The following is a 16,467-nucleotide window of genomic DNA, read 5'->3' on the forward strand; positions in this document are numbered from 1 at the left end:
CCAATCCCTGTACCTTTTGCAGAATATCAGTCTGTCCTTGATGTTTTTCCTAGAGAGAAGTGGCTTCTTTGCTGCAATTCTTGACACCAGGCCTTCCTCAAAAGTCTTTCCCTCACCGTGCATGCAGATGCACTCACACCTGCCTGCTGCCATTCCTGAGCAAGCTCTGTACTGGTGGTGCCCTGATCTCGCAGCTGAATCAACATTAGGAGACCGTCCTGGCGCTTGCTGGACATTCTTGGGTGCCCTGAAGCCTTCACAACAATTGAACCGCTCTCCTTGAAGTTCTTGATGGTCCGATAAATGGTTGATTTAGGTGCAATCTTACTGGCAGCAATATCCTTGCCTGTGAAGCCCTTTTTGTGCAAAGCAATGATGATGGCACGTGTTTCCTTGCCGGTAACCATGTTTGACAGAGGAAGAACAATGATTCCAAGCACCACCCTCCTTTTGAAGCTTCCAGTCAGTTATTCGAACTCAATCAGTATGACAGAGTGATCTACAGCCTTGTCCTCGTCAATACTCACACCTGTGTTAACGGGAGAATCACTGACATGATGTCAGCTGGTCCTTTTGTGGCAGGGCTAAAATGCAGTGGAAATGTTTTTTTGGGGATTCTGTTAATTTGCATGGCAAAGAGGGACTTTGCAATTAATTGCAATTCATCTGATCACTCTTCATAACATTCAGGAGTATATGCAAATTGCCATCATACAAACTGAGGCAGCAGACTTTGTGAAAATTAATATTGTGTCATTCTCAAAACTTTTGGCTACAACTGTACACACAATACCCCATAATGATAAAGCGAAATTGTGTTTTTAGACATTTTAGCTCATTTCATGAACAAAAACTGAAATATGATATTTACATAAGTATTCAGCCTCTTTACTCAGTACTTTGTTGAAGCACCTTTGGCAGTGATTACAGCCTTGTCTTCTTGGGTATGACACATCATTTTGGTATGGCACATCTGTATTTGGGGAGTTTCTCCCATTCTTCTCTGCAGATCCTCTCAAGCTCTTCCAGGTTGGATGGGAAGCATTGCTGCACTTTTTTCAGGTCTCCAGAGATGTTCGATTGGGTTCAAATCCTGACCAGTCTCTCAGTCCCTGCCGTTGAAAAACATCCCCCCAGCATTCTTTCCTCCAGATGTGTTGCTTGGCTTTCAGGTGAAAGAGTTCAATCATGGTTTCATCAGACCAGAGAATCTTGCTTCTCATAGTCTGAGAGTCTTTAGGTGCCTTTTGGCAAACTCCAAGCGGGCTGTCACATGCCTTTTACTGAGAAGTGGCTTCCGTTTGGCCACTCTATTTAACCTTTACTTAACTAAGCAAGTCAGTTAAGAACATATTGTTATTTACAATGATGGCCTACACCGGCCAAACCCCAACCCGGACGATGCTGGGCCAATTGTGTGCTGCCCTATGGGTCTCCTAATCACGGCCGGTTGTGATACAGCCTAGAATCGAACCAGGGTCTGTAGTGACGCCTCTAGCACTGAGATACAGTGCCTTAGACCGCTGCACCACTCAGGAGCCCAAAGGCCTAATTAGTGGAGTACTGCAGAGATGGTTGTCCTTCTGGAAGGTTCTTCCATCTCCATATAGGAACTCTAGAGCTCTGTCAGAGTGACCACCTCCCTAACACTTATTGGAGAGGGCCTTGTGTTTGGCCAGGTGGCCATCTCGCCTTTCCAAATAATCTCCACTCAATTGAATTTACCACAGGTGGACTCCAATCAAGTTGTAGAAACATCTCAAGGATGATCAATGGAAACGGGATGCACCCGAGCTCAATTTCGAGTCTCACAGCAAAGGGTCTGTATACTTGTGTAAATAAGGTACTTCTGTTTTTTGGTTTTAATAAATGTACAAAAATGTACAAAAACCTGTTTTTGCTTCATCATTATGGGGTATTGTGTGTAGATTGTTGAGGAAATTATTTGATTTAATCAACTTTAGAATAGGGCTGTAACGTAACAAAATGTGGAAAAAGTAAAGTCTGAATACTTTCCGAAGTAAATACCAAAATAAAGGAACCACCAACCAAGGGTCTTAAGGGTGTTGGGCCACCACGAGCCGGCAGAACAGCTTCAATGTGCCTTGGCACATATTCTACAAGTGTCTGGAACTCTATTGGAGGGATGCGACACCTCTCTTCCACGAGAAATTCCATTATTTGGTGTTTTGTTGATGGGGGTGGAAAATGCTGTCTCAGGCACCGATCCAGAGTCTCCCATAACTGTTCAGTAGGGTTGAGACCTGTTGAGTGGGAGACACACACACACACACACACACACACACACACACACACACACACACACACACACACACACACACACACACACACACACACACACACACACACACACACACACACACACACACACACACACACAGCAGCTTTAAAGCCCCTATGCTCCTTTGAGACCTCTCTTTCAAACTTAGTGAGATCTCTTCTTCTGGACATGGTAGACAAAAAAATGGGCAACTGGGCATTTTTATACATGACCCTAAGCATGATGGGCTGTTAATTGTTTAATTAACTCAGGAACAAACACCTGTGTGGGTGCAGCTGATTTCAATATACTTTGTATCCCTCATTTACTCAAGTGTTTCCTTTATTTTGGCATCTTACCTGTATCTTCATTATGATATAAGGCTGTTGCTGTTGACAATCAAACCATCCATTGATCCCCATTTGATTAGGAAACCAAACCAAGTCTCAACCTTCTTTATTTCACTAACATAGATGATCAAAACTAAAGATAATATATTTGAAGTAAATACTTGGAACACAAACTCCATTACTGAATATCTATAATTGGTTGTCAGTATAATACTCTGAATACAGCACTTTGGGGTCTCAATAAGTGATCTCAGTAAGCAGCTGATATTTTCCAGATATCTAGAAGCGCAAGCAAAAAGATTGAATAAACTATTGTTGTTTACTCAGCCAAATTCTTATTGATTCTGAGATGGATGCCTAATGCATATGTTGCGGCCAAGGTCTATCATCTCTATCGCCTTTTTTTTTTTTTAATCACTAATGTTGGGGAGGGACGGTTGGGAAATCACCTAGTCTCAGTGTGTAAACAAATGTGGCAACCAATAAAACAAAACATTTCTTCAAACATACTGTATCTATATATAATAATATATGCCGTTTAGCAGACACTCTTATCCAAAGCGACAAACAGTCATGCATGTATAAATGTTTTACATATTGGTCCCAGGAATCAAACCCACTACACTGGCATTGTAAGAGTCCTTCTCTACCAACTGAGCCACAGAAGATCACTGTAGCTCACCCACTATGTTAAACACATCATCTACCAATTTTCTACTGCTGGGTATTGACATTGTAATGGATGTGCTGCCCCTCTCTTGTCTGGCCTGACCAGAATGGAAATCAGAGTTTGTTGCTGCACTTTTGTTCTGTTATACAGTATGTAGAATTTGTTCTGATCAGCTCTAGTCAGGTCTAGCCCTGTTTGGTGGTATTTTGGTACTGCTCTGCTCTGTTCAGTTTTAACCAATGTCATGGAATTTGGTTCTGTACTGCTGTTTACATGATACGCCTTCTAAATCAATTATTGTCTCTATGTGGTTATACAATAACACCGCCTGTCAGCTCTCTATTTTGGAGACATGTATTCTCAGTCCTGATCAGTGAACACTGTGTGAGGTCAAACGGGGGGCAGTTCCACCCACCTGAGCAGCCTGTACTGTTCTCTTCATCCAGCAGAAAGCTCTTGGTCTGGGCTGACTAATCCACACTCAACAAGCTGGAGACTCCGGAGGGCTCCTGCCCACACAGCGCTGTACTGTGCTCCCTCTCTCAAAGGCCAGAGTGGGCCTAGAGAAGGAGGGGAAGGAAAAGGTAGGAGAGGGGCATGAGAGGGGAAAAAGAGAGAGACGCATACTGTATACAAAATATTCACTTATACTATATTCATGAGACAATGGATACATTTGCGATCTTGAATCGGCTGTATAAGGCCACCACTATGATTCGATATTATACAAGAGACGTTTATGTACAATTCTGACGAGAAGCTCTCTTTAAGCAGTAACTGGTTAATGTTGAGTACTCGATACAGTACAGTAACATCATTTCACAAAAGTCTGGTCCACAAGCTGGAGGTAGTCATCTGCCAGTAACTATACAACAAGGACAATATGTTTATTCATAATAACCACAGTATAACCTCAGATCTGCAAATACTGTAGATAGTGCTTAGAGGATTTGGCTTATGGTTGGTGTCAAAGTCGTGAATATTCTGCTGACTCCGTTTATTAGAGCTTTCCGAGTCATTCCACAACAATGGGAGGAAGTTCAAGGCATTTTCTTCTATACTTCCAATTTATTGTGCTAATTTTGGGAATGCCATCCCCTTTGGAATTTCCAGGAAAGCTCCAGGTTTATTGGTTTGTGTGTGTGTGTGTGTGTGTGTGTGTGTGTGTGTGTGTGTGTGTGTGTGTGTGTGTGTGTGTGTGTGTGTGTGTGTGTGTGTGTGTGTGTGTGCGCGTGTGTGTGTTGTTCTAAAAGACCCTCTTTGACATGCCTGTGTGTGTGTTTTGAAAGGTGTTCGCTGCCGGGATGTAGGAAGGAAAGGATTTTTATCTGGGCTGTGAGTGCACTTCTGTATCCGCAGCTATCCTCACTCACTCAGCAAAGAGCCCCCAAAGCAGAGTAACGGTCAGGGGTCAGGAGGACAGAGGGAGCATAGACGTGAGCTAAGGGGAAAGGCTAAGACAGATATACAATGGGATATGTCAGCGATGCACTCAGCTGTTATCCTTTTGGATTTTAAATCGGGTGACTGCTCTGACTCAATACATAACCCATTGTGCTTCATGTATTGTAATTGTGCCAAAGGTACGTGCTAACCCAATTGTAGATGTTGACCTGCGTGTCTTGTGTGTGAGGTTAGAGTCAGGTTTTGATGTGTCAGGAGTTATGGTATTGAGCCAATGGTAAGGAGTTAAAATGTGCCTACTTAACCCATAAAATCCCTTTTCCACCGATGTCTACATTTCTTACTCTGAAACACTGAACCTTCGCAGGAAAACACAATTACAATATGCTGCAGAGTATAGGCCTACTGTAATTATTGTTTGTAAGCTGCTGTATATGGATCATAATACAAAGACCAGTCTAAAGGCAATCCGATCAGAACAGACTCTACTTTCATGCAAAATCTTGTCATTAATTAGGGTAGCAACTCCCAGAGTGTATCTCAATTATTTGATTCCTCGCTTTCCTCTCTCTTCCCCTCCTTCTCAAAGAGCATTGGCATAGTCGATTCAAGGTCCCTCCCCTAGGACCTGTTCCTCCAATGAGTTTTAAGAAGGAGATTGGGGAGAGAGGACGCAAGGAATCAAGGAAAGCGGAATTGGAAAAGAGCCCGGTTTGTTGAACCAAATAAAACCACTAGAGGGCAATGATGAATAATAAAGGCACTGAGTTTTGTCCTACCAACAACCAACAACATACTGCTAGAGGGGGCATTGGGGGGGCGGTTTACAGGAGGTATCAGTAATTTTGCCCATGACAAAGGCAACTGTCATTGTGTATTAGAAAACGTTTTAGTGGTGACATTTGGCTTTGACAGGAATAGGATTCCTGGTGATGAAGCATGAAAAGACAGATAGAGTGAAGATAAATCATATATGTTTTACATTCTATCTCCCAGCTTCTTAATAGCTTCTACCCCCAAGCAATAAGACTGCTGAACAGATAATCAAATGGCTACTCAGACTATTTGTATTGACACACCCCTTTTTAACTCCGCTGCTACTCGCTGTTTATTATGTATGCATAGTCCCTTTACCCCTACCTGCATGTACATACGGTATTACCTCAATTACCTTGACTAACCTGTACCCGCGCACATTGACTAGGTACTGGTACCCCCTGTATATCCTCGTTATTGTTATTTTATTGTTGCTCTTTTATTTTTGAACTTTAGTTTATTTAGTAAATATTTTCTTAACTCTTTTTCATAAAACTGCATTGTTGGTTAAAGGCTTGTAAGTAAGCATTTCACGTCTACACCAGTCGTATTTGGCGTATGTGACAAATACAATTTTATTTGTGTGTGTGTGTGTGTGTATGTGTGCAGTGAGCAAATTATATTGTGGCATTCATGGGGAGGGGGGGGGGTCCCTTGTTTCATTCGGGGGGGATCTGCGCACTCCAATAATTCCAGCATCCAAAGAGTGCACTATGCACCAGCAATTTGGGACCCAGTCGAGATACAATGTTGCAAGTTCACTATGGAACGCTTAAGACAGACAGAGAGCAAGGCCGACAGGTAGCATGGCTGCCTCGACCTACGACTTACAGAGCAGGGAGAGCTGTGACACACTGATCCCTTAAAGCGCCAATCCCTTTAGCGGGATCGATTTGACAACATTCGGTGAAATTGCAGAGCGCCAAATTCAAACTACAGAAATATCAATATTCAATATTCACGAAAATATAAGTGTAATACATCAAAATAAAGCTTAACTTCTTGTTAATCCAGCCGCTGTGTCATATTTCAAAAAGGCTTTACGGCGAAAGCACACCATGCGATTATCTGAGGACAGCGCCCCGAAAAACACATGAAAATCATTTTTCAACCAGGCAGGTGCGACACAAAAGTCAGAAATAACGATATAATAAATGCCTTACCTTTGAAGATCTTCTTCTTTTTGCAATCCCAAATGTCTCAGTGACACAATGAATGGTCGTTTTGTTCGATAAATTCCTTCTTTATATCCCCGAAATGTCCATTTATTTGGCGCGTTTGATTCCGAAATACACCCTTTCCAACTCGCCCAACATGACTACAAAGTATCTAATAAGTTACCTGTAAACTTGGTCCAAACATTTCAAACAATGTTCCTAATCCAACCTCAGGTATCCTAAAATGTAAATAATCAATACAATTTAAGACGGGATAATCTGTTTCCAATACCGAAGAAAAATAACACGGAGCACGCTCCTGTTCACGCGCAACAAAAGACTAGGGACCTTCAGATTGACACGTACAAAGAACAGCACTACTAAAACATCGACCAATTTCTAAAGACTGTTGACACCTAGTGGAAGCCATAGGAACTGCAACCAGGTTCCGAATAAAATAGGGTTTCCCATAGAAAATATTTTGGAAAATTCTATGACCTCAATTATTTCCCCCCTGGATGGTTTGTCCTAGGGATTTCGCTTGCCAAATCAGTAATTTTATCCGTTTTTTTTAACAGTTTTAGAAACTTTAGATTGTTTTCTATCCAAATCTACCAATTATATGCATATCCTAGCTTCGGGGCCTGAGTAACAGGCAGTTTACTTTGGGCACGCTTTTCATCCGGACTTCAAAATACTGCCCCCTAGCCTTAAGAAGTTTTAATGCATTATTCGCTCAGAAATTGAGCGAGGGATTTGATTGGTACTCTTAAATATATATTTTTTTCACAAGGGTTGAGACCTTTTGTTGTTTGTATTTGAAAACCATTGTAATGGAAGAGAGCTGGGCTCAGGTTCTGTGTGTGGCTGTGCATGTAGGCGTTTGAGCGAGAAAGACACAAGAGCCAACCAGTAAAAGCCCAGCCCCCTTCATTATTGACTCATTGTGCCAACATCAAAGAGCCATTACAGCCATTCCAGACTCTGAAGTCCGGAGGAATTTGAGAGTTAGGTGTAAGCCAAACTAGCAGCAGACAGGTGGAGTAGAGAGATTAATTCAATTGAAAGGTTTAAATCATGACATAGTGGTGGGAGTGTTCGTTTAATTTGGAATAAGCTTTTATTTTCATATTTAACACTGTAGCAGTGCAAAAAATTAGAGCCCCCCCCCCCCCCCCACCAATGTTGGACTTTTGTTTAGGGGAGCTAATGTCTCATTCCCTGGCCCCCATAATTTGCACATTGTGGCATGTAAATGTGCTATAGTGCAAAGACAGTAGCATGTCCTTTTAAGTAAGGCTATTTATTGCGAAACATAAACATTTAATGTGTTTTTATCCAAAACAACTCTTACTGTGAAATGAGTCAATCACAAACTAACCTCATCCTCAGGACAATTGTGCATGAGTGGGAAGTGTCTGGTGAACGAGCTTTACTAGGCTACAAACAATTATCTACGTGCGACGCTTTTAGATTTTCCCCTTTCCATTATGTTCGAACCCCATCATAGAAGTAACTATTATTTTACAAAATAAAGTCCAAATCATTGCAAATGTTAACTCGAGCAACCAGAATTAGTCTAGATGTCCCTTGCTTGAGACAACGCTTGCACCTGTGCCTTTGCTCGATAGAGCAACTGTAACCAGTTGAGTGCGAACGTGGGGGAAGGCGGACAGTGAATTAACGTGGGAGTGAGGGCCAGATACTCGCTAAGTGACTGAGCTGTCCAATGACATGCAGTCTTATTCTTTCTTTCTTTTTCACCTAAAGGGAGGAAACAAGCCCATTAGAAAAACGTTTTTTTTGTGTGCGTTTTAAATGATTATTATTATTATTTATTTTTTTACCGCAAACTGCTCCTCCCTTCCTAAGTCTTCCCGGTTGTGGTCTGACTCAAACTTCAAGACTGCATGGCAGAGTGGGCTGAGGAAAATGGCCTAGTCACTTTAACTCCTCCGTCGCAAAAGTCTCTTCCACGCAACTATTTGTATTCATTGGGACGTAAAGTCGTGTCAAACAAAAATGTCTGCTCTAAATTTTGAAGAGAGCGGGAGTCACGCTTGACCACCGACCCTTGAACAAGTTGATTGTCTATCTCAACGATCGATCGACGGTTGGATGTCAAATGGTCCATAATAACTTGCAAAAGACGCACTCACTTTTGGACAGACATATGGATTCGCTCGAAAACCCTGGGCTACAAGTATGTACAGTTGCAGCATTTTATAATGTCTATGTCGCACGCGTATAGTAATAAATAACTTGCCATTTATGAAGTTATCCAACAAAAATAGATGCAAATACCTCATTTCCAATACCATCTTGGCTTGACGCCAAATGTAACGAATCAGTAAACCATGACCAACACGTTGGAGGAGCCTGCGTTATGCCAGGTAGTATAGCCTACCTTTTGGATAATAAGGACGAATATTCTTGTAAAAAGTGAAACAACTAGGCTACTATTGTTTCAGGTGTGTTACATAGTTATAGCTGTCATTCGTTGGAAGACAATTGAATTGCAGCAGCCTGATTATTTTACCTGGTGATACTAGCCAACTGGTTTATTAGGCAATACGTTTCTTACATTTATGCATCAGTAAATATGAGTCATTTTTTTTGCATGGCCAGTCCAGTACGTTATTAGCCTTGGGGGTTGGATATGAAATCCACACAGTTAAAATGGGGTTTGCTTTGATGTGATTAAGAACATATTTAGATGGTCTCTTGACCAGTTCAGTGGTTCAGTAAGATGTCTGAATCATTTTACATTACAGGATACAGTATAGAGAGCAATAGTAAATGTGTCGTTTCGTAGGCATTAACTCCACCGTGACTCGTTGGCCAAAGCCTATGGGGATATGAATGATTTTTTTTTTTAAATAAGGTTTTTGGATTAACTCTGAAAATAAGGTCTGTGGTTAACACAGGCGTCGGAGTTCTTAGACGTTTTGTTCTCTGATATAACGTCATCAGCTAACGTCACTTTTTGTGAATTTTGAAGCATTTATGTAATCAAAACAAGAACATAAAGCACATAAAGGCTATATAATTCATAAAGGTCATGTTAACTGACTGATAGGATCTCAGATCTTATTTTCGGCATTCCTATAATGGCTGAACAAACCAGAGGAAACTCATTTCCATTTTTTTGTACTACAAGCTGGCAAGCTCTACACTCTTAGAAAAAAATGGTTTTAAAATAGTTATTTGGCTGGCTCCATAGGATAACTCTTTTTGGTTCCAGGTAGAATCCTTTTTAGTTCCATGTAGAACCTGCGGTACAAATGGTTCTACATGAACCCAAAAGGGTTCTACCTGCAACCAAAAGGGTTTTTACCTGCACCCAAAAAAGGGTTCTTCAGAGGGTTCTCCAATGGGCAGTATATAATAGCCTTGGTTTTGAACTACTAAAAAGAGCAGATTGCAATTATGATTAAGTACTGGATGTTGTACTATTTCCACTTGCCAATCTGTTTATGAATGTAGTGAATTCATAATGAATGATCAATGACAACTAGGCTGCTCTAATAAAAAAGATATATATATATGCAAATATATGCATCCAGAAATGACATTCAACGTTGTCTAACGTCACTGCATATTGAGTGCCTGCACCAACATGGGTATTTTAGAGTAAATAGACTAGACATAATAACATTTGAATTGGTTTGATTTGGATTTGGTTTCTAAGTAACCAACAGAATAGCTTTCTTTTTATATTCATAATTTACATGTCCTGGGGGAATGTGTTGGAATAAAAGCAGATTTGGTGTTTTGTCAGTTGCTACTAGCAACATAGCACTTCAGCCCTGTAGTGCAGTTTCCCGAGGTGTAGCCTATTATGATCACAGATAGTATATCAACTATTGATCATATGAGCCCCGTGCAATAATGTCCATTGTTTTTATTTTCAAATGACTTGAAAACTAACTTCAGTGCCACCAGAATATTTTCCCATAGTAATACACTCTTGTATAATACACATAGTAATACACTCATTGTTTCCCCTATATTCCCTGCCACACTTCCCCCAAAATAAAATATTTAAAATAATATATATTTTTATTTTCTACAATTTCTAAAATTTCTGCTGACACACGCTTTTAAGACCAGAGTGACAAGTTACAACAACTTACATGTAGGAAGAGAACATCATTACATGTTCATGCATTTTGGAGTTGAAAACCCTTCTCACAGTCTTCCCACCCTCCACACGAAGACCCCAGCTGCTATGACCCACATAAGATGTCGTACCCCATATGTCAACACGTCATACCCTTTGTTATCCAGGTTTTAGTGTTACCTGCTGATAATGGTCTTTGAACAAATAATCATTCTGTTTTCTCCCCTTACTGAAGTCACATGGAAAAGGAGCACGGAGGAAAGGCAGATTCAAAGGATCAGATGGAAGCACCTCTTCAGATACAACAACCAACAGCTTTGTGCGACAGGTAAGGGGAACAAACACCCTGCGTTTAGGTTACCTAAAAGGTATTTATCACCTCAGTATCTTGGAAGGTCTGTGAATTTTCTGCACAGCCAGTGATCCCAGTGGTTGGCAGTGAGAATTTGATTTAGGAAGTGCGGGTGGGACTGTGAAAGTAATCCTGAGACAGTACCCTTTTCTGACTTTGAATGCGTCGGCGAGGGGCATTAGGTCACTATAATGGTATGAATGTGATGATATCTCCAGGCGTTCTGTATGCGCTAGAATATCTGGCCTACCGGACACTTACGACATCACCTCTGCACTGGATGTTTACCGCATATCATTAGAACGTTCTACCTTTATGGTTTACAGTACATAGCCAGCAAAGTTCATACTGGCGTAAGAGTGAAAACAGCCAAGTCATTGAAATAAATCATTGCATGTTGCAACGAAAGCCCCTTTGGTAAACAGTGCTTGGGCACAGTATGTTAACGATCTCTGTGAACTGCCGGCACCGGTGGCCCTGTAGCTCTGCACTCAGTGGCTTGAGTGTGGCTGGCGCGACTGTGGCCTATTATAAAAGCAAACCTTCTGAGGTACACGGTGTGTACGTGAAGCACTCGCGGCGTCTGGTTTTTGTTGGAGCAGCGGACCTGCGGGCGACCGACAGGGAGAGGACGGGTTAAGGATGGGCTCCTCGGCAGAACTGTTTCTTCCTTTTTTGGAGGAGACACAGATCGCCTCCTCTTTAGCAGAGCAGCGGTGAAACCAGAGTGGGATCAGAACAATATGGCACGTTGTGGAATTGCCGTCTGCTTTCTCTCAGGCACAGAGAAGGTGTTTGAGTTGAGGCTAAGGGGAGCTCACATTTGCTTTCACCGTGTGTTTATACGATCAGTGAAGAGTTGCTGTGTGGATTAGGGTGGTGGTGAGGGTCTTCTCAGCAGTGATATGTCATGGCTACCCTCCTTCCCCTCAACCCCCCCCCCCTCCACTGGGTATGCCAACAGGCTCATTAGGCCGACCACCTCTGACTGACTGTCGTCATCCTCTGCAACGCTCTCAGTCTTCGTGACCAAACTCAATTAGACTGAGCGCGACTACAGTAACTTACATCTGAGACACGGCACTGCGGGAGACGCCGAGACATGAGCGGGAAGTTAGGACAGGGAAGGACCGTCAAGTAGAGGGGAGAGAGAGAAAGGGAAAGAAAAAGGGAGCGAGGGGGAACGTATGAGGGTCAGACAAGCAACCACAGTACGTCTGAGACACAACCCTGCTGAGAGAGATACCCAGACATGATGTAGGATGTGAGAGAGAAAGTAGAGAGAGAAAGAAAAAGAGAGAGAGGGGAAAGGTTGTTCCCGGGGTCAGACTGGCAAAGCGAAGCGCAGATATAGTATCCCCTTTTAGATGTTTGCTGGAAGAGGACTGCAGGAGTAGCAGCCCTTTCAGGAACTCTGCTAGGAACTAAAGTAACTACACTGCTTTTTGAATTGCTTTATCATAACAGCGGGTTAAGCTGACCTTCTTTCCCTTCCCCCTCTCCCTCTCCATCTTGTTGGACATGATTATTTTCACTTCTCACACAAGTATGTGGCTGTGGTGTCTAAAACTTTAAACTAACACATAGTGGGAACTGGGTTTCAAAACATGTTTCGCTGCCTATTCGTCAAGCTGTCAAGCTCCTTTAATTTTCTCCGGACATGTTTTTCTTGTCTCATTGTAATCTTCCCTCTTTGTTATCAGAGCTCTCACCATGCTCAGACTCAAATGTACACATCACCAAAAGAGATATCTTTTAAAAACTATAATAATAGTTCAGGTACATTTTGTGATGATTTTATGTTACTTTCCTTGAAATGATCTACACAGCTTTTTTCATCAAGCTTTTAATTGTGAGTCTGGCCTATTCCTTCCGAATGCTCATATCGCACGTTGTTTGAGTGCCTTCCACTCTTCTCCCATCTCCCCAACACCACACCTGTTGGCACGGTGACTCAATCCCAGTATTCATGTGGGCGAGTGTTCAGAGTGTTCAGAGGCTCATCGGGGTTACTGTACGCCCGATCCATTACACCTCTCATCTCTCAGTCCTGCAGTCAAACTGCTACGTAGAGAACGGTCTTACTTTGCTCATTCTTACACAGAGAGAGGGCAGACAGAGACAGGGGACGAGAGAAGAGGAATAGAGATGGAGAAATAAAGAGAGAGAAAGAGGGACAGAGGAAAAGAAATAGAGAAGTGCCCTGTGACTCTTACTGCCCGTGGGGTTTACGGTAGGATGGAGGAGGTTAAGAGCAGTGGTGGTCCGGACCACTCAGTCAGCAACCAGTGGGAGTAGTGGTGGTGCGGTCACTCTCTGCTTTAAGTCCAACGCTGCAAGAAGATGGAGTAGTCTCTAAAGGACTACGACTGCGTCATGGACTCCATAAATAATGTTGAACCGAGCTGAATGTCATTGAGGGGATGGTAACTGATACTGTATAATTGCAGGGATAAAAGCTTGAAGGGCACTGCAGTCTAATTTGTTTAAGATTTTAGGCCCTCTGTCCAAAATGGAATCGTTCCCAGGTTACGTCCCAAATGGCACCCTATTCCCTATGTAGTGCACTACTCTTTACCAGAGCCCATGAAAAGTAGTGCACTATATAAGAATTTAGGTGCCATTTGGGATGTATACACAGTGCTGCCAAACCCTTTGTAGGATTTATCAGATTACCATGCATCTCCTGAGGCCTTATCTAAGTGCTCTGGACATTTATTAATAGTATAACAGGAGAATAGAATGAGATGCATCCAAACAGCCATAAATGTACACGTTTTTAATGCCCAACATCCACTGCTGGAGTTTTAGTTATGTGATTTCTGCGGCAGGTCTTTGAATTGACTGATGAGGCATTTTACACCAGCCTGGCTATACAGCATCTGCCATTTCTCAAACTCTGGTTTACATAAGAATTATGTAATATCTCCTGCTGCTGCTTCCCACTCTCTGCTGTGTTTATGTGAAAGGTCTCACTTGGCTTCCCACTCTCTCTTCCTCTCACTCTCTCGCCCACCTCCTCTCTCTCTCTCTCTCTCCCTCTCACTCTCATTCTCTCTCCCCGTTTCTCACTCACTCACTTTCTCTCTCTCACACACTCACTTTCTCTCACTCACACTCTCACGTTCTCTCACTCACACACTCACGTTCTCTCACTCACACACTCACATTCTCTCACTCACACACTCACTTTCTCTCACTCACACACTCACTTTCTCTCACTCACATTCTCTCACACACTCACATTCTCTCAGTCACACACTCACTTTCTCTCACTCACACACTCACTTTCTCTCACTCACGTTCTCTCTCTCACACTCTCACTTTCTCTCACTCACATTCTCTCACTCACACACTCACTTTCTCTCTCTCACACAATCACTTTCTCTCACTCACATTCTCTCACTCACACTCACTTTCTCTCATTCACACACTCACTTTCTCTCACTCACTCACTTTCTCTCTCTCACACTCACTCACACACTCACTTTCTCTCACTCACACACTCATTTTCTCTCACTCACACACTCACATTCTCTCACTCACACACTCACTTTCTCTCACTCACACACTCACATTCTCTCACTCACTCACACACTCACTTTCTCTCACCCACTCACTTTCTCTCACCCACACACTCACATTCTCTCACTCACACACTCACTTTCTCTCACTCACACACTCACATTCTCTCACTCACACACTCACTTTCTCTCTCTCACACACTCACTTTCTCTCACTCACATTCTCTCACTCACACTCACTTTCTGTCATTCACACACTCACTTTCTCTCACTCACTCACTTTCTCTCTCTCACACTCACTCACACACTCACATTCTCTCACTCACACACTCACTTTCTCTCACTCACACACTCACATTCTCTCACTCACACACTCACTTTCTCTCTCTCACACACTCACTTTCTCTCACTCACATTCTCTCACTCACACTCACTTTCTGTCATTCACACACTCACTTTCTCTCACTCACTCACTTTCTCTCTCTCACACTCACTCACACACTCACTTTCTCTCACTCACACACTCATTTTCTTTCACTCACACACTCACATTCTCTCACTCACACACTCACATTCTCTCGCTCACTCTCTCTCTCTCTCTCTCTCTCTCTCTTCCCCCCCTCTCACTCTCTCGCTCTCTCTCTCTCTCTCTCTCTCTCTCTCTCTCTCTCTCTCTCTCATAATGCCATTTGGGACACTGACTCTCTCCATAGGGATAGGGGTAGTGGTGGTGTGGTGTTTGAAAGAAAGGGTGTGGTGGGGTCTGCAGGGGCAGGAAACCCCCTTTTCATTCTCTTGATTAGAGACTTTTTTATTTTCATCCGCAAATGATGTTTTCTCACGTTAATGGAGGGAAGGGGTTACGTAAGCAAGTTATTGGCTGTGCCACCTATCAAATCTGGCAACCCCAGGGGGGGGTTATGTAACTGATACTACGGACACAGACAGGATATGGAGTAACCTAGTTGCCTCTGTTCAGGCCACTGACAACCTTATAGACCTGAGTCCTGCAGACATTTTTAAGGACGCCCCAATATGTGAAGAGGATGTGCCTCTGTTCAATGTTTCCAACAGTGCATGTTTTCTGTCATCTATGAGCCATAGGCTGGCAACTGAATCAAGCATTATGCTTGTTGTTGGCTACATATGCAACGCTCAAATTTGGTAAGAATAATAGAATAACCATTCATGTTATGGTGGCGCATCACTTGTCTCCTCTGTTTGAGCTAGTGGCACAGAATAGCAAGACTGCCATCTGGTGGTAAGAAAGGAAGAGGCACTTCCCCATCATGAATATGAGCTACTGCATTGTCAGTCTGTGTTGGCATGCATGTCCTTGGAGGTGAAGTTATGTGAATAGGTACTAACCTATAGGACTCAAAATGAAAAGAGAAAAGGTTTTGCTTATGTTGTAGTGTTGTAATAGATTGTTTTTATGTTAATAGAATGCTCATTCAAGCCCACGAACTGCATAGAATCACATTATGTTCCAAACAGTTGTTCATCCTTTTAGGGTAATATATCCAGGAGTGACCTTGTCTTGTTTACCTGAGGGGAAAATGTAAGATGGATGCCTGTATAATCTCCTGCATTCACCCGTCCTGTCAGGAGGGGAGGCATTACAAAGCAGTGCCCTCTGTTACGAGCAGAGCAGTCTTTGTCTTCAGGCACCCACTCTCTTAGGATTGTTCCCAAATGGCACCCTATTCCCTATATAGTGCACTATTTTGGATCAGAGCCCAATGGGTCAAGGCTCAAAAGTAGTGCACTGTGTAGAGAATAGGGTGCCA

General features: G+C 42.7%; 1 protein-coding gene across 3 annotated transcripts in view; it reads left to right on the forward strand.

Moving 5' to 3' along the window:
- Window positions 1–8,329: 8,329 nt before the first annotated feature.
- Window positions 8,330–16,467, forward strand: part of LOC139367194 (voltage-dependent L-type calcium channel subunit beta-2-like) — a 107,428-nt gene continuing 99,290 nt past the window's right edge. For 2 of the 3 annotated variants that reach the window (XM_071105349.1, XM_071105351.1), the window contains exons 1-2: window positions 8,331–8,881; window positions 11,037–11,129. In XM_071105349.1, coding sequence (XP_070961450.1) covers window positions 8,804–8,881; window positions 11,037–11,129 — 171 coding nt within the window. In that variant the 5' untranslated portion in view covers window positions 8,331–8,803. Of the gene's footprint in view, window positions 8,882–11,036; window positions 11,130–16,467 lie in introns of all 3 variants that reach the window. The other variant, XM_071105350.1, reaches the window with a different exon arrangement.

Source organism: Oncorhynchus clarkii, chromosome 15, assembly GCF_045791955.1.
Source record: "Oncorhynchus clarkii lewisi isolate Uvic-CL-2024 chromosome 15, UVic_Ocla_1.0, whole genome shotgun sequence".
Classification (NCBI taxonomy): Eukaryota; Metazoa; Chordata; class Actinopteri; order Salmoniformes; family Salmonidae; genus Oncorhynchus; species Oncorhynchus clarkii.